The sequence below is a fragment of the Lampetra planeri genome, chromosome 6, assembly GCF_965212315.1.
Source record: "Lampetra planeri chromosome 6, kcLamPlan1.2.h2, whole genome shotgun sequence".
In the NCBI taxonomy this organism is placed as follows: domain Eukaryota; kingdom Metazoa; phylum Chordata; class Hyperoartia; order Petromyzontiformes; family Petromyzontidae; genus Lampetra; species Lampetra planeri.
Genome location: NC_136112.1, coordinates 12,218,242 through 12,241,033, shown reverse-complemented (window position 1 = coordinate 12,241,033; position 22,792 = coordinate 12,218,242). Strand labels below are relative to the sequence as shown.

Below are 22,792 nucleotides of genomic sequence, written 5' to 3'. Positions count from 1 at the left end.
CTCTGCCTTTATCCCCGAACCAATTAGTCCCAATTAGCTATGTCATCCCCCGCTTTGCTACTCGCCCCCAGGCCCCCAGCCTCACGTGATCCTGTTCGTCGCCAACCTGGCGCCAGTCATCAGCCAAGCACCCTCTTGACCAATCACTGGCCTGCGTCCTCAGTTACCCTTAACACCTGTGGCGTCTCTTAATCCTCACCCCTTAATTGGCGCAACAACTGTACGTCCTCAGTTTCCCCCACTGTACGCTGCACGCTTGCATCGCAACCAAACGCGTGGCGCGTGTCATCTCAGGTCCTACATATAAAAACACATCTCAGCTGTTCTTGATAAGGGACTGGTGGATAAAGCATTTCAGGGCAGCACACGACCCTGCACCTTCTGGTCAAGACGATCATCTCATCCACATAAGCCATTCGGAGTCAATGAGACAATTAAACATTCAGAATGCACAGACACGTAAGCCGAGTTTACGTGAGCTGCTAGTATCCGGACCAATCAAACTATGAAAGTAAAGCGCATTGACTCATCTAGCGCCTCCCGCCTACATTGGTCATCGTCGTCTCGACGAGGCCGTGCACAGGAAGAAATATATGACGTCACTGTAATTATCTGAGTAACACGATTGTTAATGTTTAATGCTTGTGTTACATTGTGTTGTATTTGTTTTTATTGTACTCAATGTTCTTATTTTATTACATTGGCGTGTTTGTACGTGCATTTTCTTATGTATTGTCTAATTAGTTGAGTTAATTATATATTGGATGATTAACACACACCACCAACAGCAGCCATGGAATTCTCTCCAGCCAGCATATTATTGTGCTTCATCAATAACACTAAAAAAACAATAATCATAAAATAACTGCTATGTGCGATATGCACCATTCTGATCGCGTGAAGCTATCATCATGTTCCACAGAGAGTGTGCAGGGGCGATGTTCATACGTGCAATCCCAATTGAGTGATCTTCGGAAACTTTGGACCACGACACCAGCCTATTACATGGGGGGGATCTTTACTGTCCCCTGTGATGCAAAGGGCATGTATCTTATGACAATATTGATCAAAAACGGACGGTGCCATTATCTTGCCAGTTATATTGTGCCAACCACTACTCTATTGATAATCTATTGCTGGTCATGGAAACACAGCTCCAGAGAGCAGCGAGTCCTTCGCTTATTGGATGTACGAGCTTCATCCAATTAGCCCTGGCCAATGTAAAAAGAGCAATTATTTAGCCACTCGGCTTCGTGGAAGGACTGAGCCACTCTAAGTCAGTATGTTGAGAATTATCACCCGATGCTCCACGCAAATGAATAAGTGGATTCGTTGAATGCGTGCATACATTTGTAGGCGAGTCTGCTGTAAAAGGCCTGTCTTTAGAGCACTTTGAATGAACGGGTGGCAGCTTAGCTGGGGGCAAGCAGGGCGCAAAGGCTTAAGTCTGGAAACACAATCCTCATTGAGAGAACGGGACATTGTGCGAGACTTTGGCAGGAAGGTATAACTATCAAAGTCAAAGTGAGTGGCAATTTTGAAACTAAATAAATTATAGATGTATAAACAACAGCCTATTTGTGCCAAGCCTTACAGAATTTGAAATAAGACACCTTTACAATACGGATTACAACAAAGATTGATTTAGTCTTGTGTGCTCCAACGGTTCAATCAGTTTCACATGCAGCATCCATCAGTTCTTCTGGGAAGGCAAGCGCAGTCATGGACTTGGCTCTTAGGTTCTTTAAATAAAGCCATTCATGGTCAGCCTTAGCCGACGACACTGAAAGCTCAGTCTACACAGGTGAAGAGTGGCTGCACTGGGCCTTTCCATGGATGAAAAAGCAATAGAACTACAGTCATACCTCGGTATACGACTGCTTTGGAATACGTCGAATTTGGTATACGTCGTGTTTTGACAAGAAAAAAAATGTCCTGGGATACGACGTCTTGCTTGGGATACGACGCGCTTGCTAGAACTTGTATGGGTCGGGATGAGTCACCGCGTACCCGCGTCTACCCCATTCACGACTCCTCCCCTTTTTCACCACCATCCTCGTAGGCTATCAACTCCTCTCAGCAAGGTAAAGTGACGTTACATTTTATTTTTTATTTCAATGTATATTAATTTATTTATTTTAATTTATGTATGCATTTTAGTAATAAGTAGTGTCTAAATTATTTTATACAACTCCATTAATGTATAATATGCCATATAAAATATAATTTCTTATACTCTGGAACAGATTATTTCCTTTCCCTTTATGGGAAAAATTCGTTTGGTATACGTCATTTTCAGTATAAGTCCTACCTTCTGGAACGAATTAACGATGTATACTGAGGTACCACTGTACTTAACAATGACAGCCTGCTCTTGACTTCTAATCAAGCACCTTTGATGTGGCGAGTTACTTAAATAACCAAAAGTACCCCCGCAAAAAAGCATCAATAACACTGCCTGACAGAGGAAGAAATATATTTTAGGTGATGGCCCTCCTTCGTATCTCTACTATTACCTAAATTATATATCTCTATGAAGCAGGGCCATCGTAAACATCATCGCCTATTAGGGCAATGGTATTGACGAATATCTAATTTCCCAGTGTAACACACTCTGGAAACATATTTATGCCCTGCCGATTAATGAACAGACCAGTTGTACCTGGAATATAACCAGTTACTGTTTTAGGCGGTGAGGCATTTATTAAAAACTGTTGGAATGTTTTGCATAGGAGGGTGGGTGACTGTAAAGGAATGGGATGTGGGTATGCAACGATGGGAGGGGAGGTATCGAGGGTTGGCACACCACTCTATGCTTGATTATTGTCAAAGGACAGTGAGGCGTGTACACATGCACAGACACGAACAAATACGTGACCACTGCATGTAGGCGAATATTTACATCAGGTTAATGTTTGGACATTTTTCATTTATATCAAAATGCTTTTTACTTATCTCCCAAGAGCAGATGTGCAATGTGCATGCCCAACAAACTCACTTTAAAATTTCTAATGTTCCCAGTGTGAAAGATTACCATCGCTGGGAATGGACAGCAGAGCTTGCCAAGATGCTGCCACCGGAACACTACCACCGGCACGTACGCACAAGACGTGCCTGACCGACTGACGCTCGACAGACTAACACAAGGGGTGAAGTTGGGGTGGTGGTGGGGGGGGGAGTTCTTACCCTGCTGGACAGGCGCCAAGCGGGCCTGCCAATGCCCGGCGACAGCAGGCGCCACGGCTGCAGCGCCAACCAGGGCAGCCTGCCCAGCCTACGCAAGGGGCCTTTCACAGAGAGCGACGGCAAGCCGAACCTACAAGGGGGCAGAGAGCAGAACCGCAGGCGGGCAGCCGCGGGTATTCGCCCGTCAACTGCGGGGTAGAACGTGCGCGAGAGCAATCTTTCAACTCCGAACTGTGGCCGTTGTATGAGAGCGGCCGCCTATTGCAGCGCAACACGACCCGCTGCTGTTACTGCTGCTTGTGCGTTTGTGCTGTTCTTTTCACAGGGATGCGTCTCCAACAGAGGGCTCCTTTGGTTGTGTTTCCGCAAGGGAAGCAGGATTGCAGATGCACGAAAATAAGTGCCAAAATAATGACTGTGGCAGATGAAACAATGGGTGAGTTTCTTAATACTCCCCTGCTTGTTCACCTAGCAGGATAAACGGTACACCAGAGTTAATCAATCGGGAGATCGTATGTGATGAGATAAAGTGTGGGTAACTCCCACCTGTCAATGAGTCTGGCCAGTGTGGATGAAAAATCTAAAATACCCTCGAGGCGTTACAGCACCCTCTGGTTGATACTAATGTAAAAAAATTATTCTGCCACAGAGCATAGGCAAGGAATTGCAGTACTGCACCATTATCTTTTAAGGATGGCTTTTAGCAAAACACTCTGGAGGTTTTGGCACAGCCAAATAAACTATGTGTGGTGAAATAAAAAAGAATGGGAGAAGACAATGACATCACAACATTAATATCCTATGTACACACTAAGTATGTGGTACCTCCCCCTGTGATCATGGTTGGCAGTAGAGTACAGATTATCTCTGGATTTTTAAGAAAGGGATGCAGCATTCTTAAAAAAAGACAAGCGTAAAACAAAATTTAGTAAATCTGAATGGCTTTTCCCATTAATTGATATGAAAAATCAGGGATGTATTTTAGACAGTCATTCCAACTCCACTGTTAACCTAAACATATACACTTGTATCACTTGTCACAATAGAAAAATAATAACTAATAATTAACAAAAAACTAAACCAATTTAATATTTTCAGGAAACTCAACAAAAGATCTGCATGTTGGAATGACTGGAAGGTGATGTGGAGGAGTTACTGTTGTACTGTTGCGCTGTACGGATGGATGATGCAGCCTTCCGGGTGCTTCTTGTTTGATCTCATGGCACGTGCAATTCGAAATTCTCTGAACGTGGAAATTCTATTTTGTTCATGGAAAATGTCCATAATGTGTCAATTGCGTGAACGCAAAATGCAATAAACCTGACGTTCGTAAATCGAAGAATACCTGTACTAATTTGGCAATTCAAATAATCCGCAGAATACATCACAGCAGATGGCCTTGATTCTGATGAAGCTTCGTTTGAAATGCTATTTTTGTGAGGCTTGCTAGAGCCTGGAATATATTTGAACAGGAAATATGTTTTTTGCCAGAGCATGTTTCCTATTAATTAAATGTAAAATATTGATACTATTGTAAAACATTCCAAAACGCTAATTATGTTACTCAATTAGCCTGCATCTCGCATTAATATATCTAGCAAACAAATACTGCCTATCACCAATATTGTAATCCAAGCCAAGATGACACAGCCACTTCCAAATCAACTACACCTAATTATTGTCCTGAATAAACCTTCTAGAGGTGCAAATTCTCATGGGTATTTGGAAGTTCTGCACCCCTCCTTGCCCCCCCCCTTCCAAGCACCCTCCCCCTTACAACCCACCCACCACCCCCTCTTGTCTAAAAAGCCTCAAATCTGATCTGAGACCACCAATAAATAGCATGTACCACTTGACGCTGTGAAAGACCAGGTCATTCTTAAAGGACTTTCAACAAACAAAACCTTCAAGGGAAAAGAGTATTTTCTTTTATCCTGTTTGAAAAAAAATGATACCATCACTTGCAATGGAAAGAATTACATCTCACCAAAACCATTTTCATCCATGCACTATTGTATAATATACAGAACCTTATGGAACACTGCAGCTGTGAGCATGCTTATAAATATTATTTTTTGTCAACAAGATCTATGCCCAGTTGCTCAAAGATGGAGGTGGAAATAGAACAGTTTAATGATGTAAAATTGTACAATGACATAAAAGGAAGACCCACTCATGTGATCAATATCAATGGGAATATTGTGGGTTCACACATGTACATTATTGACCCTTGACCGAGTTGAAAGTACAGTGATCTATTAAAGACCACAGACATTATATCACATGGGCTTAATCGATCTGTAAGGGAAAACTGCAAACCGACACCGTGACCTAAAAATAAGACATCCTGCTTTGCGCCTCTAATCCTTACTTACTGGCACCCTACCATGCTGTATGCTCAAGTTTGCGTGGTTAATTTTAGCCTGCGATGTTTAATTTCTATACCCACTGTGAAGAGGAATATGCCCCTCTTCTGCACACACTATTAAAATCAATTACACGCAGAAGGCTCATTGTGAGGTTGTCAAGAGGACCTCGTGTTTATGTAATGTCTCTAGCACTGTTCAGACTTTATACATCTCATGACTGGCAAGTCCACGAACTGTGAATGCGGGCGACCAAGAACGATCCTTCTTGAGGTGGTGGCCAATCGGAAAGTTTGGGAATGTTTTACCGATGAGTGAATTCATGTGCCGAATAAATGCGCGCATTAAAATAATGTATCGACGAGTGCACCGACTTTAATGGTTAGATTTAGGCCATTTGAGTAGTGGTGAGAAAGTGTACCCTCGAAAAACAAATCGTCAATGGCCCAATGACAAGGTCACGGTCGTGTAAAACTATGAGGGACAGCGACAGCATTGGGGAGTTTTCATCTAGCAGTGGAATGACCATGGTTGGTGAAGACAGTGAAAATATGAGCTAGCTTTTTCTAGGCAATATATCATATACTGCTTCTCTAAGATGTGTCCTCGTGTTGTCCCTGCTGGAACAATGTACTGGCAAGCAACCAGTTCTATCAATGATAACAATGGGATGCCAAATCCACACTAACTCCTTGAGATCACGTTGTGTGAACGGGACAGATGCGTGGATGGGATAGAGGCTAGATGGGCACAGGCAGCTACTGCGTGCGCCAGGCCTTCTTAGCGGCAGTAAACGTACCGACTCGTTTTGAATTTTCTCTACCCTCGGCAGGCGGCAGCACACAATGAGGCCCTTTGTCAACCCCCATAGCGCTAGCGACACTCAGATCTGCATTAAATCAAATACATTGGTACATATTTTCACAATAAAGGGCAGCCATACATCGAGCATCGTTATTGCTGTTGTCACTAACAATAAATAAAGCCATGTTCCCTCAGCCTAGCAGTCACCTTGTGTTGTTCACATGAAACCTTGCTGGCATGTGCAATACATCCCGAGCAAAGCAGCGTCAATTTAATTAAAACAACAGACATCCCCAGTCACACACGCGTACACACACAGATATAACATTGAGTACTGGCTTTGTGATCAATTAAAATACCCATTCACTGTAATGGAATTGGCTAGAAACATTATCTTTGCAAGAGCAGGCCTTTGCATGGTAAACTATTAAAACATTTGAATGATACTTATATTGTTTAGATTCAGAAACCACTTACTAAAATGGTGCCTTTCCTGATCTATGTAGACGGTAATAACCTTCCCACCCCTTCTTCGCAGGCCTCTGGGTGCCACGCTGGGTGAGATAGTTGACATTCAAATTAAAAACTGCTTGCAGCAAGCAGGCAGTTTAAATCCTGCTCAACATCGTCGGCAAACTCGTTTTGTCATGTATAACCGAAATGGGTTTTGATAACGTGCATTTCATTCAGACACGACCGTTATGCAGTAAATCTTTCTTCCATCAAACCCTTTCACATCTCAATCTCGGTGATAATGGAACCTACTTATAATTTAAGACTCAAGCGCAAAGTGAAAAATGGCCTTATATGCCCGTGACACTAATGGGTAATGTGTGGAAACCCACTCTCATTATGTTCTTTGATATTTCAAACAATGTTATTTTTGCGTGTGAGCAGTTGTATTAAAAACCTAAGAGTGAGGTTACAGTGAAGCTAAACAAATCCGTAGTTTGTAGAGTTTATACGTGAATATTCTACTCTAGAAGGCAACAGTCATTGCAATTAAATACAATAAAAAATGACAAAAATTGCCTGACCATACATAACAAAGTCTTACGCAAATATGCCGAGCGATTGGCTGATTTCCTATCTACAAGCAAAGAGGATTTAAGACAACAACCCCAAAGCGAAAATATATTTTTTATTCTATTAGTAACTAAGCGTCACACAAAATTCATACCTCACTCACACAACCACATGTAGGCATGCGTATATAAATAAGCACAGCGAATGGGCCAAGACTCCAACCAGGCACGTTTTCAACAATACTAAAAAGAAATGCAATCAACATAGACACATTACTTATTTATGACGCATTGGCTCAGTAAAGAATGTTACGGTCTTGTAGTCAACTGTGGACTACAAGCCGTTTCATTTCATTCAGTTGTCCTGTCTGCCTGTCTGGATCAGACCCCTTACCGACCGTTGGTCATGGCGCATTACCTGAACTTGCGCTGCTTGCGTTTGGACGGACAGCTGGGCGGTGTACACGCACCGTCGTCGGCATCCGACCTGCCCAAATTACCATGCGCTGTCGGCGAGCGGGCCAAGCCCAGGGGTTTGAAGGCCGCAGGCGGCCGCTGCACCCGGTGAAGGTCGTAGCAGCGAGACTCGTGGATGCACCGACGGCATTTCATCATCCGCCTCCGCCACGCAAACCTCCTACCCCGCGAAACGCTGCCGAGGAGGCACCTTCGCGATGTGGGCGTCGCCGAGGCAACGTGTGAAGGACGGGTCGACTGATGACCTCAGGCGAAGGCCTCGCTCGCTGCTTAAAAAGTCGCCCCAGTGGGGGCGGTGCACCTCACTCGAGAAGTCGAGCTACGTCTAATGAGCTTCTCCGCACGGCTCAACTAATAACGATCAGAAAAAAAAGCCCCTTTTTAGTAGAGACCAGGGAAGGCCCTGTCGGCCAGCCGCCCATCGCGTAACGGGACCGAACAAATTAATGACACCAGTCTCCGGCAATGAGGCGGTGGGCGAAGCACGCGATTCCCGTGAGAAATTGGCGAGCGTCACAGCGTAAAGACTCGCAGCGTTGCTGCGCCCCTGCCGAGTGCGCGCGTACGCATACGGGCGGGTTGCCGTTGGTTGCACTCGTGTGCCCGGGACGGCTCGGCTCGTCCTGCTGTTTATAATCCAGCCAAAAGGGCCGGCTCGTTTTCGGTGACGCAATTTCCGCTAGCCCGCAGCCACTCTCCCTTAACCCTTTGCCCTGCTCACAATTCCCCCATGCGTGCTGACAAATAACATCGGATAGGGTGTGACCCAGTTTTGAGCACAGAATAGGGCACTCAATACAGTGTTCACAAATCATTATGTTGCAAGGAGGGGGGGGGGAATATAAACTTTCTGTCTAGCACAGAATTAAGAGGACAGAAGCAATCCCGGTTCACAAAGCCATAAGATGTCAAGTTCTGCTTACTTTGGGGCTTTCTGCCATATCCCTTGTAAAAACAGGTACATATTTCAAATGCTTACACACAGGATCTGGATGCAAAATAATTAACTGTCATTCCGTGTGACAACTTTAATTGTCTATCAGAAAGTATGAATTTCCAGATATTTTGTAACAACGTTATTAGAGCTTTCAATGTCCACCCGAAAGCAAAGGACAGAGCATGGTTATGCCGCCATCAGAGGCTTCAGGAGAAATGGATCATGAGCGGATTTCCCATAACAATTATTTTTTATGGCCCTTGGTCAATGTGTCTTATGGGCTCGGTTAGCTGTCCATTCCACTGCATAGTCCAATCAATATGTCTTCAATGCACAAAAGACAAACAAACAACAGCTATAAAATGTTCCACACCAGGAGGCCCCTTTTGTCCAATTATTGACCAGGCACTGCCCCCAATTCTCCAACTGCATCACATGACTGACTATTATACATTGATCTGCACAGAACTCTGGAGGCTATGCATGTGTCAAATGTAAGTTTCCGATTTAAATTGCTTTCAAAAGTGCAACTAAATAGCCGGATGTGTTGTAAAGTACACATCTGTAGAGAGATGTGACCCGCCCCCCCCCAAATCTCTGAAAACGATGGAACTGAATGCAAAATTAATGTTTAAAATTGTCAAGGTTTTAACAAGCAGTAACATTTAAAATATATCTGTATGTGATGGTTGACCAAACTAAACACAACATATGTACTACATTTCTTTAAAATATTTTTTTTTCAATACCATTGTCCAATAAAAATCACTGATGCCACCAAATACCAATTTACAAATGTATAGCCCTTTGTCAATCGACTGTTAGATGAGCTCCTGTGCACGCAGTGTCGGTAATGGGGTTTATAGACCATACTTCACCACGCTGGTCAGTATGGTTTAATGAGACAGTGCCGAGGAGCGATTTGGATATTACTCACCACCGACATAATTGTGGCCAAGTATCGTACTCCGGTAAGCGGGCTCAGAGCTCAGTGTTAACTAATGCTTCACTGCTCTAATCCACAACCATGATAAAATGTCCATCTTGCCGAACAACACGCGGTACAATCAGAAAACATATCGGAGAGCCATACAGTACAACTGCAAAAAAAAACAACGCAGTACTTTGCAGTCTGCTTCAACACGATGTTTAGGAATGTAATGTACTAGCACAACAAACATCAGGGCACATGCATCCACGGTGGTCTATATTGAACAGATGGGAATATAAAAAAAATAAAGAGCTGATGGTTCCAAGAAGCTTTTTCCGTAATAAGAAAAATATTAATCGTTTCCCAAAAATGAGATTGCACTTTCCTAAATGTACCTCCGAGTGGAATTATATTATCCAATGCAACATCTCCAAAAGCATCAAGTTTTTAGGTATGTCAATAAATAATATGAATTTAATTGCTTAGAGATTTAAATTTTACAGGATTTATCCATCACAGCACATATATTTAATTGAAGCCATCCCGTGATTATCCTTCCATTAAATGGCAGTGAACCTGTAATTTTTGTTTTATTGATTAAAAAGACTAAAGATAGGTATTTTCAATGCGATACTGTAACGTTGCGGAAAGTAATAATCATGTTTTTAGCACTCCCCAACATAAACAAAAGATTATATCCAGTAATATTTCACCGAACGTGAGGCTTCAGTTCCTGGACAATGCCGTGTTGGGCAAAACAGAGTTCGACAAATAATATACCTCATGGGAAATATTATCCTGTCCCTCTTAAAATGAACAAGTAATTTTACGTGATTTCCACCTTTGTTTTCAAACGAAAAAAACCACACCTAACATACTTTGGGTGAATAAAATACGATGATAGTGACGAAGGTGAAGATGATGTTGGTGGGGGTGTGAGACGGCATGGGAGTGTTGGGGAGGAAATATGGCGAGGAGTTATTCATCGGCAGTGTCTACAAGCAGACTGCGCATTCCTTGTCAATGCAGAGATGAAAATCTAAGCAGCGTCAAACCGCGTGATGCCCAAACATCACCCCTGTGTTCCGGAAAACAGACCTCAATTAGTAAACAGTGTATAGCCAAGGCACGCGTTCGATAAAACAGAAAACACGTACATCACGATGAAATGGGGAAGAGGCCGATTTTATGTTTTTAAGGCAATGCAGGAAGTTGGTGAGAGCATGAGAAGAGGTGGACTTCTGTATTGAATAAAACATTTGGATGGACAAAAAGTTCAGTCATGGGCAGAGAAGAGGGCTTTCGCGACCAATATCATCCAAAAGAGATTTTTGGGTTAGATCGCGTAAATATACGTGTCGTTAAAATCCGCTACCACCTGACACAGCCAACTAGTAAGGGTTGTCACGTAAACAGAACGTGCCAATTCGCCACTCGTACAACACACCGGTGTGTTGGAGAGCCAAGCCACAACATTTTCTAAATGTTGAAGTTTTGTGCAAAACTAGCTACTACTGGCCAGACTAATTAGAGAATCTATCGAAATTGAAAGAAATCAAAATAACTTTAACCGTTCAGAAAGCCTTAGTGCTGCGTGGAAGCGAATAATCAAATAATACATTATTTAAATGCATGCCTACAAAGGGCAGCGTATTACCGTTGGTAGGGCTATTTTAATAAACACAATAGACAGGAAGGACAAGTTCAAAGGGCTCGCATAATGCACATGCATAATGAACGTTGCCTCAGTAATCCCCCCCCCACATTGTGCAAGAACGCAGAAGCCTGGTCAACACATCTACGCCTCTATATAAGGAACGAAACAGTAAGACTCCTCCACGAATCTGGCTGTCGCCTGATGAACCTAGTTGTAATTATTGGCGAAACGTCGTACTCAGATTGTAAATGTTGTGGCTTGGCTCTCCAACACACTGGTGTGCTGTACTCATCACAAATTGGCATGTTCTGTTTATGTGACAACCCTTACAAGTTGGCTGTCTCGGGTGGTGGCGGGTTTTAACGACACATTTATATATTCACGCGATCTAACCCAAAAACCTCTATGGAAGAGGAAAGTAATTTTTCTCATTGAGTGAATGTCTCAGATGCTTTTCTGTTCTCTAAATTATGCCCATGCCATGTTGTCTTTTGAGTTACGCAAGCAGTGCAATGTTCTATGCTATAAGGTGAATTACTCATACAAGAACTAATTCACTATGCCAACAATATTGCGCTCTTAAGTGCCACTTTATAAAAAATTCACCTTTAATTTTCTGATAGATGTAACTCACAGCGTAACACAGGTCTCTATGCTTCATCTCTCCATATCCTCTCAACTGGTTTGAACAATAAAGAATGTCTGCAATGTCAGATCATCTTTTGCAGTTAATGCTCGGTCACCAATTTTACACAGAAAGCATTGTACAGTTTGCCACCAACAACACTGTACAAATCTATAAATGTTCACATCCTTTCATTGCCACAACCATTTATTGCTGGCGATGCCGAGGTCAGATTCAAGCCCTTGGGGCAATTGCATATTAAATGCTGAACTGAAATCTGGAACGATTTACTAATATTGGTTAAAGAAGCCAGAAATAATTTATTTATTACTTGTTTACTATTGTACCGTGTTATTTCAAGCAGGTGATTCAATTACCTGAAATTAGTGTGCCTGACAATACATGCTATTTTCGATTGGAGTTAAGATATTTCTTGTACGAGCGAAACGTGCATCAACAATGACAGCTATGATGAAGCCACCAGCTAGTTTCAAAGCAATATTGTTCCGTGTACGAAAAATGTTGAATGATACGTACAAAGGGTATGCCTGCATAAAGGGAATTTTGTACATATTGTACATAATGGTCATGTTAAAATAACACTGACCATGTGCTGGAAATATCCAGAGACAAATATATATTTAGCTGGAATCAGCCACGTAACACTATTGAATACGGCGTGCAAATGAAATAAAAATAATGCATATGCAAGGAAATCATGTTCTCTTTACTCAGTTTAAATTAACCCAAGCTCATGTGGACCAACAGAATGCTGTGCCCTACATCAACCATACATGTAAAATACACGTCACATGAGGAATCCAATGGTTACACATGCGTTATGCAAATTGCTGGTCCATGAAAAACAAGCAAAATGAAACTCTAATATGGGACCTTTCTTAGGTTTTACCCCTTCTGGCAATAAAACAGGCGTTAAGATGTTAAAACACCAAACAAAAACCTTTTCATAGGAATCCTGTCTGCATTAACCACATGTACTTGTGGAGAACATGCAAACAAAAAACACACTGATAATTATATATGCATTGCCTTTGAAACTCATTAGTCCACACCAGACAGCTTTTTTTAGAGCCTAGTCTCAAAGTGTTAGACCAGAGAATGCCAAAAGGCGAACAGCACAAAGACAATGCCACTATCAGGGCATTTATAGCTTGGGCAGAGCAGCTACAATATGGGACCTTTCTTGCAGCTACAATATTCTTATAAAACGAAACTGTGTTATGCCTCCTGAAGCCTGCTGTTGTACGGTAATACCCCGTACAACAGCAGGGGATGCGTTCCTGAAAGGTACGACGACGAATATCGAAACAACGTAAATCAAAGCAATTTACAGGGTAGGTGAAGTGGGGGGGGCGAAGGCCGAGGCGACGGATACGAGAAAGGCTGGATGATGCTGTCAACGACGTAAGCGTGAATTGAGGCAATTTATGGAGTGGTATGAACAGTGACGATGTATTTTCGAAACGTGAGGGAGATGTAAATTAGGGCATCACTGTAATTGAGTTAGTTATTAATAAGATATATTTTTTAAAGAACCGATCTTAGTTTTAATCATAAGTTTGTGACCAGTTGTGGTGGACACAAAAGCCACACCAAAATGCACACACTAACACGTACCAACAGAGATCCCCGATAATAGCCTACATAGGCTGTTGGTGTAATTGTCAATAGCAAACACCAATGACAAAGACACAGAACACAAACCCATCCATGCGAGTGTTGTGCTGTGGGGGCTTCTCGTTGGGGCGACTCTACTGAGAGGTGGAGGTGGGGGGAGCGAATGGGTGCCGTGTGGGAGTCACGCACGAGACAAGCCCACGGAAAAAGCAAAAGGAGCTCGAGTGTGGATACGGCCTACACCCTGTTTCACGTCCGTTTAAGAAGCTTGATTGCTGAATTTTCAAGTCTGCTGGCTCAGCATCCTGACACGGTACATTAGCACTGCAAGCAATTTCCATCACTAATAAAATAGAACCTGAGTCAGAAATTGCATAGAGGCACGAATACAAATTCATGTTTTTAATCCCTCTGAATTAGAGCTTTTAAAATATGGATGTGGTACAAAGGCACTGGCTGCAACTTAGACACGGCAATAGCAGTACGCTACGGTTGTTGAATGGCAAATTAATAATTCATACGAAGAGCAAGTTCGTCAAATTTCTAAGGTTATAGCTAGAAAGAATGCAGCATCGTTTGAGTATGCAGTGAGACAAGAGGGAACGGCAAAGTTGTACATTACCGATGGCCCGAGGGCTAGATATCAACAGATACATCAGGAGGTGAGTATCTGAACAATGCTTTGTGGCACGTTACAAGAACAAAGGACAGCAAGAGATGGGGATGACAGGTAGGTGCTGACATTCTTTACCAGACTGTTTGCCTATGTATATGTAGGAACGTTAAAAAGATAATTGCCAGTCATATATTAACACATGTGAAGGTACAATACACACACTGATCATTGAATTCAATAGAAACACTTGAAGACCGATATGACTGAAATTCATGCTGGTGGAGGATGCAATGGTGGAAGAAGAGTTCACCGAGTTTTTAATCAGCAACACTGAGGTCCATGCTGCCTTATTAAATGCCGCATTAATTTCATTTAGCAGCTGTTCAGACACTAGCATTAGCTTTAGCACTAAGATTAGAATTAGTTATACATTTAAATTAACGGTGCGTATTAATACTGTAATGGCGCAAGCATGATGGTAATGCTTTTGGGTATTGTTGCATTTGGGTTAACATTGAGGTTGGATGGTATTTACATTTGTGGATGAGTTCGCATCACAGCCCATACTAGTGTTAGGGTTAGTGTTCATGCCATTCTGTGAACAATGCCATCCCATGCAACGATGGAACAGTGATTCTACAAGAGAAACCATTAAGTTGGTATGTCATGATAAACAACGCTTGCTATGCTTAAGATGCATGCATCAGATTTTGTCGAAAGTAATATTCACGACTTGTGCAAAATATAGGCAAATATTACATTTAAGCTATTTGAACCAATAAGACAGTTCAGCCAAGACAAAAAAAGTATTGTGAAGCAAGTAAAAACATTATACTAAGTTATGAAAATGAATTATATTGTGGGGGCAGGAGGGATAGAATAATTGCATGCCGAGAATGGAGTATGATGACTGCGATACATGCCAAATTAAGTTCATGAAAGACAACATTAAGTAAAGGCTTACCATTTGAATACAGGTACAAGCTATACCAAAAATATATTGTATAACGGTTATTACTTTTATTGTAACATGCATTGATTCGTGACAAAGTGCACACGATTGTGCCACTAGGTTATTTATAACACGTATGCCACGATGTGTGGTCCCACTGGCTGAAGAAACACAAGGCCTCTACAAAAGCAACGCTTCCAAAAATGAGCCAAGGGCAGGCGTTTTATATTCAGTAAAATAACCATGTTATTAACTTGACTTGTCTGCCCTTAGGTTGAGATCGAAGGAAAGGTTTTACATGTTCGTAGATTGTTAAATTCAAAACGTCAGTTGGCCCGTGGATTGCGCCTATCACAACATACAACGTGGAAGCAATGCCCCCTTGTGGCAAGCAATAAGCATGTTTTTACATCTGTAGAGGTGTTATTGGAGTCGCCATGGCGTTGGCTTCATCTACTGACACAAGCCTGTAACTACGCGTTTTGTGCCTCTCTCTAGCACCGGCATAGCCATGGCAGGGAAGCGGGCCCTAGAGGGCATAGTCCCATTGAAGAGCAGAGAGAGGGCACGTGAGGACGTGACAGTCTGCGTGAACCCGAGAGGGCATGTGACCAGCACGGGGTAGTAAGGGGGCCCAAAAGGGGGCTTGAGGGACACGTGATGCGTGCTCCAGATCCTTCTGGAAAGATCCAGAAGGATCGGTCGTCACGTCAATCTTCGGTCGTTACGTTGGGCATTGTGGGTCAGGCAGACGTTCCTGACCTGACCAAGTTATACTGGTAGGAACCTCCTGGTTACACCAGCACACAGGGGGTTATTGTGTCCGTCCGTCGTGCATCCAAAAATGGTAGGGGTGGGGCTGGGTGGAGAGGGGAGGGTGGGGAGGGGCTGGGTGGGGAGGGGCTGGGTGGGGAGGGGCTGGGTGGGGAGGGGAGGGTGGGGCGGGTGGGACTGGGTGGGGGGTGGGAGGGGTGGGGCTGGGTGGGGAGGGGCTGGTCACCCCGTGGTGCCCTTATAAAACTCAACGTTTAACCTACTCACGCTGGCTTGTGCCCACCCTCACAGTCGGGCATTTTTCCAGAATACACCACGCTGCCGTTGACCCTGGCCATTGATCGAGCAACCCAACGTCCCTATCAACTCCCTCCGCAGGAATGTGTTGTAGTTACACTGTAAGGGTCCAGTTAACAGTGTTGAGTGTTACCCTGTTGAGGGCCTAGCTAACTACGTGTATGTTTAGGAAGTTACCCTTTTGGGGTTGTTAATAAACGTTGTGCCTCCAAACTCTAGTGTGTGCCTCCGTGGAACCACTACACATCTGTGTAAAGGACACATTTTAAAAACAGTATTGCACTTTTCTAATTCTTTGAAGATTACTCTTTTAGCAAACACAAAGTAAATGTATTACATTTTGCTGCCTTGGTTTCTTCCTTGCATCTCCAAATTGGTTCTCATCTGAAGTGCTGTAAACCTCGAACATCAGCTTACAATTCACACGTGCATCCGCTATTAAAACAACCGTCTCATGGTCATTACTTACCTGTAACATTTTTCGACTATCTCTCTGCTCAAGAAAACACTGTAATCTTTGTAAAACTATGATCTTGAAGGGAAGTCTTTGACTTGTACATGTTGTGAAAATGCCTGCGTATTTCTTCCCCTATTCTTATGTTAATAACTTGGTGACTGGACAGCCATTTAAACAAAGTTGGAAAGATGAAGAATTGAAAATGTTTTCTCAGGAAAGCCTCAGTGAGTCAAGACGTTTTGACAAGCGTCCTGCATTGAACTGTTCAACCAATTTCTTCTCTTCAGTATTTTTACATGGAGGACAAAACTGGAAATTACCAAAGTAAACCCACAAACGAGCAGTCACTCAAATGTAATTTAGCCCAGAATCTACTTAACTGGCCCATTCTGTAGCCGAGTGTTTCGCACACATCATAACTCCATCTCCGTATGATCCACCAACCTTGCCTCCTAGTTGCTGAACTTCAGGTGTGGGCCCCATCACATCCGGTAAACTTGAAATGTAAACTTGGCGGGCGTTGAAACAAGGCCCAGTGAGAAAAAAGCACGTGGGGGGTTCCTACCTCCCAATCTTCTGCCAACCGAGGCAAAGCCTCCTCTCCAGCACTGATGAGTTGGCGGTCCCTGTAGCCTTGGTACTGGCCGTATCCGGCGTACGCCCCTCCGGCACCAATGGGTACGTAGAGCCAACGCAAGCGGGTGAGTGCCCGGCCCGCCGCCCAGTGCAAGCCACGCCGACCTGACCAAACAACGTCACAAGCAATTCCATGAGACATAAGGGTATTATTTTTAATCAGCACGTTAATATATAAAAAGGCATTGTTTTTTATGCTCGATCTGCCTGCATTAAAGAAAACTTCACCCTTTAAAAAGAAAGTTTCATGAAATGTATTTGAGTGCAAGATATATGCAAGATATGCTCTTGTAATGAATTACTGTTCAACAATTAAACCCGTGCCATTTTAACTTTCCAAATAATGACTGGAGACTTGCCATTAACTCATTATAAAAGCACTCAAAATAAAAATGTAACAGCAGCCTGAAGTGAATATTAATAACTTAGGAAATTGGTCTAAGCCTGTATGCATTGTAATGAAAAGCTGGCAAGATGAAATGTGTTATACAATGACATAATTGAGCACAATTTTATTTCATGTGAAGAGTAATATGAACATGAAATGAATTTAATTTAAGACGGGTTGACCCACTATACTGCAATATTAATTATCAATGATGATAACAACCAATGGCACGGATCGCCTCTGCTGGAGATGAACTTACTTAGAGGTGTGATGGGAAGTGGCCTCAACCCCCTGCTGAGTGACCCAAGACAAGGTCTACTTCTTTCCAAGATTCTGAAAAAAAGCAACAGGGGAACAATTAAAATGGGTTCTAGCCTCCTAGCACTAAAACCACCACAAAGTGAGGGCATTAGGTAGCTCTATCCCAATAATCTTTAATAAGGCCCTCTTAGATCCATTAACCAATGCTAATGGAGCCAAGACTGTTACCAAGGAATATTGCTTTCACAGTAGCATTACACTGCATGAATCATAATTACCACTCTTGCCTCTGTCATTCATATAGCAAGTACTGCCATCATGTAATTTTGACCCAGAATAACATTTTTCATACACTTCACTCCGTGATAGATTGAAGTGAGGTCATGTCGCAGTTCACATTCAAAGTGTGCTTGGCGCTCCCATAATTATCAATATGAAATGCAGTGACTGTTGTTTTGTGGGGATTTGGCTTGAGCCTCCATTTCTAGGAAATATTCCCCATGGTGTTTAGGTTTCAGTTCAGAGTAGATTCAATGTTGTTGAAAGTGGCTGCTTGCGTTGCCAGGGCAAGGTCATCTGCAAATACAAATTTGCGTGACCCGGTTGGTGGCGTGACCCGGTTGGTGGCATGTCACTTGCATAGACATTGAAGAGCGTAAGTGAGAATAATGAACCTTGTGGCAATCCATTGTTGAGGAACTGGAATGAGCTGGATTTGTTGCCCATTTGGACACGCAGTCACCTATTTCTCACCATCGTCCATTCCAGAATTATTTTTTCAGGTAGCGAATGGTCCTTGCGAGCTTCAACATCAAGCCCTCATTTCAGACTGTGTCGTAGATAATATAGGTGACCCCCGACTTACGACAGCTCGGCTTACGTCCCCCCCGCATTTACGATCTTTCTTATGGTGATTAAAACCCCCACAGTAACGACCAAAACTCTATCTACAACTGCTTTGCTCTTCCTGCCATATGCGTATGTACAATATACCCTGACAGTCTGCAGATGTGCCAAGAGCGAACGCAGCGTCTCTTTCTCAACGCTCTTCACTTCTTTGTACATGTTCTTCAAAATGTTTAAATGTTTTGCCTTTCGCTATGTCTGAGAAGAGGAAATATGAAGCACATGCAGAAAAGTACTGAAGGATTTTTCAAATGTGTTTGTTTTTACTTAATACATGTTTGTAAAGTCAAATAGGTATAGAATAAAATAGATCACGACGTTTCGGGCGCAACACAAGCATCCGTCATCAGGTGGGAAAGCATGGTCTGCTTCTGATACAGACTGTTTTAAAAAAGGTTTTAAATGGGTGTAGCCCAAGGGTCATAAAGAAGTGGCTGGGTCTAGTGATGTTAAAGTGAGAAATTAGCATGTAACTGGGCATGGAAGTAGCTATGATAATGTGAGAGATTAGCATGATGTTAATGTGAGGAATTAGCATGTAACTGGGCACGGAAGTGGCTATGTTAATGTGAGAGATTAGCACGAAATAACAGCTGACATAGGCAGGTAGGATGGAAACATCACAGTCAGTTAAGACTTTACCTGGTTAATAACGTCCTTCCAATGATTGCTCAGATTGTACCCATCATCTCGGTTGAAGTTTTGTCTGTGTTTATATATCTGGATGGCTTCATGAACAAATCTCTGAAGGTAGCTGGTAGGTTTGCAGAGTACCTCCGTCTTGGAAAAATCTATTTCGTGAGCCCACAGCATTAAAACAATGATCGGCAAAGGCCGATGTATTGGTCCTACTGTGTTTCAGATCTGCCTTGTGTTTATGAACGTGGCACGAGATATGTCGCTTCAAATCAACAATGTTTGTAAAGGTTATGTTAAGTTACAATTAATGTTTGTTAGGGTTATTTTCACATTTTCGTGGTAAATTTTAATATTTTTATGGTATGCAATGGGTTTCCAGGAACGGAACCCCAATGTATAATATTGCGCCTATGGTAAATAAGGGTTCGACTTATGACCGCTCGACTTGCAACAGGTCGTCCAGGAACCAATTAGGTCGTAGGTTCAGGGGTCGTCTGCATACACTTACTAAAGACTCTCATCTAAACACACATCGGTATGTTGCCAACCTGCTTCTTTATTGCATCATTTTAATCTCGGCCTGCCTACATTAACAACAACAACAACCGCCATTCGCCACTAAGTGGCGGTGACGTCACCACGACACTTGTGCCAGGCCATGTGCACCTTGAGGCCACGTGAAGTGTCGAACGCCCGCTGGCAGGAGGTCACGGGGCAGACCCAGGTGCCACGGGTCGACTGACCGAGATGACTGGCTGATGCACCACCTGTGCCCCCTACTGTACCAACTTGCTGTGCTTTAGCCACCCGGCGCTCCGCTCGTTATTGTGAGCGTCGCTCCTCCGCCCTCCGTTGTTGTTGGAGGGCGACTGCCTCCAACTGCCCAGTAGCATCCTTCACGAACCTCCTCCACTGAGGCCGATCTTGACACCGCTGGTACCAGTCATCGGCAAGTCCACTCAGCTCCACATCCTCCTGTACCACATCACTCCATCTCTTCTCTAGCCCGTGCCGCGCCCGTTTAGCCCCCTCGATCCGGCCGAACAAAAGCTGTTTAGGCATGCAGTGGCTGGGCATGCGGGCTACATGACCCAGCCAACGCAGCCTTGCCTGCCGGAGGAGCTCACTGATGGGACTTTGCCCAGATCTTTCAAGGACTTGTGAGCTCCTCACACAATCCAGCCTGGTTAAACCCAGGATGGATCGTAGGCAGGCCAGCCTAAATGTTTCCAACCGGCGAAGATGCTCCACTAGGGGGGGTCCACGTTTCGCAAGCGTAGAGAAGGGAGGGAATGACCGTGGCCGAGAAGACCTGAAGCTTCGTGCGGAGCGACAGACCAGGTAGCTTCCACACAGCGTTACGCAACCGATGAAAAGATATTGCCGCTCGACTGATTCGGAGTGAGACCTCTGCTGATAAACTGGAGCCGGTCATAAGCACACTGCCCAGGTATGGGAAACTCTCCACTCTCTCCACAACTGCCCCATCACCAATTGGGAGTTGTGGGGGTGGAGTGTCCGATGGTACAAAATACCCAGGCAGGTGCTTAGTTTTGGTGGGACTGATGGTAAGGCCCCACCTCTTAGTGGCATGCTCCAGTCTCAGCAGCAGCGTCTCCAACTCCTCTTCTGAATGAGCAGCTATTACCAAATCATCGGCATACATAACGTGGTTGACCAATAGGGAGCCATCCCTTGATCGCACCCGGGCGTCGATCAGCCTCCCATTATATCTGTACCAAATGGAAATTCCCCCGGTACAGCTATTGAAGGCTTCACGAACTACGCAGTCGAAATAGATGTTAAATAATGTGGGAGCCAGAGGACATCCCTGTCGCACCCCAAGGTGTACAGGGAAAGGCTCCGACTCCCGGCCACGTAGTTTCTCCTGAGCACACACACACACATTCTTCTGTTATCCATTTTGTCCCTCCGACAGATGCATCTTATTGCGGTGGTCGGCCCATGACGCAATTACCCGTAATGCATGCAAAACTATTCACATCTCGGAAGCTATGCAGAGTTCAACCTGGATTCTGCTATAAATAGCAGGTGTTAGAGGCTGCTGCGGGCATGTTGTTGGGAGCACTGGCCAATTTAGAAAAACATGTTATACTGTACTATGATCCCACGTTCGCAGGGGCTGGCAGTCCATTGTTTCCTGCCACGTCTAACTTGGCAGGCCAGACACAGATACTAAAGTGACGTATTATTTGGGTCTTTCGGTAAAGCCACGTAGATAATAAAAAATAATAATATCACGACGTTTCGATCTCAAAAAGTGACGGTCAATCACCATTTACTCCCATCACGGCGGATAAAACCAGGTCGCATTTAATGCAATACAGTACAACGTCGCGTATCTGACTCGCTTCGGACAAAGCTATAAACGGGGGTGCGTAGACAAAGTCGTGTACGTGAACATCTATAAAAAAAAAAGTTATACCATTCATTGAGAAATATATCACTGCACGGATATTAAGCGCAAATTGCTTTAAACAGGGGTGAGGGGATGCTTTTTATACTGTATATTCATGTAGCTTACAAGCAAGCGAAGGTACAGTACGCGAGATTAATAATGCATTCGTTTGTGTCACCGGGGGGTCAGATTATTGAACATCTTCAGCAAAAGTATAACAGCGACACCACTTTTTTTTATAATAAAAATGCTGCACTGGGAGTGGGGAGGTTCGACCGCGACGGTCACACCGTCACCGTACGTCTTGCCAACTCTTTCGACCCGTGTCGAGATCCACGAAACAATCGGCACTCGTGGGACAAGGCGAACAAACGCGAGAAATTGGATCAAAAACCGCGGGTTGATGAGCCTCAAAACTCACCTCGCCGCGCCGGACGCCGCCATGTCTCCTCGTGGTGATAGGAATCGATTCCTATTGAGAATCGACGGGGTTGAGGGCGGATCGATTCCCGGCGTCTCCAGCCGGCCGCGGTATAAACGCGGCATCGCTCGCCGATTCCAACGATTATTCGTAGGCATCTTTTCGAATCGATTCCAACTCGAGGAATGCATTGGAGGTGATGCTTGTGAGCTCAGAGGTTTTACCACCAGCTTGTGTTTGGGGGTGGGGGGTCAGGGTTGAATATCCTATTATATATACTCGCGCTGTGTCACACTGACAGCTGCAGTGACACGATTACGAGTTGGGCCACCTTGTGGGGCTTTTATACATCTGTGACGACACACAGGCGTGATGTTTAA

The 22,792-nt window shown here is 43.8% G+C and overlaps 1 protein-coding gene across 2 annotated transcripts in view; it reads right to left on the bottom strand.

Moving 5' to 3' along the window:
• The window catches only part of PISD (phosphatidylserine decarboxylase), a 35,529-nt gene extending 13,032 nt beyond the window's left edge, over positions 1 to 22,497 (bottom strand). The window contains exons 1-3 of one of the 2 annotated variants that reach the window (XM_078595527.1): positions 22,413 to 22,497; positions 18,026 to 18,099; positions 17,308 to 17,483 (exon numbers count right to left, since the gene is read on the bottom strand). In XM_078595527.1, the coding sequence (XP_078451653.1) occupies positions 17,308 to 17,483; positions 18,026 to 18,099; positions 22,413 to 22,435 (273 nt within the window). In that variant the 5' untranslated portion in view covers positions 22,436 to 22,497. Of the gene's footprint in view, positions 1 to 3,186; positions 3,317 to 7,799; positions 11,032 to 17,307; positions 17,484 to 18,025; positions 18,100 to 22,412 lie in introns of those variants that run through there. The other variant, XM_078595526.1, reaches the window with a different exon arrangement.
• Between the last annotated feature and the right edge of the window lie 295 nt (positions 22,498 to 22,792).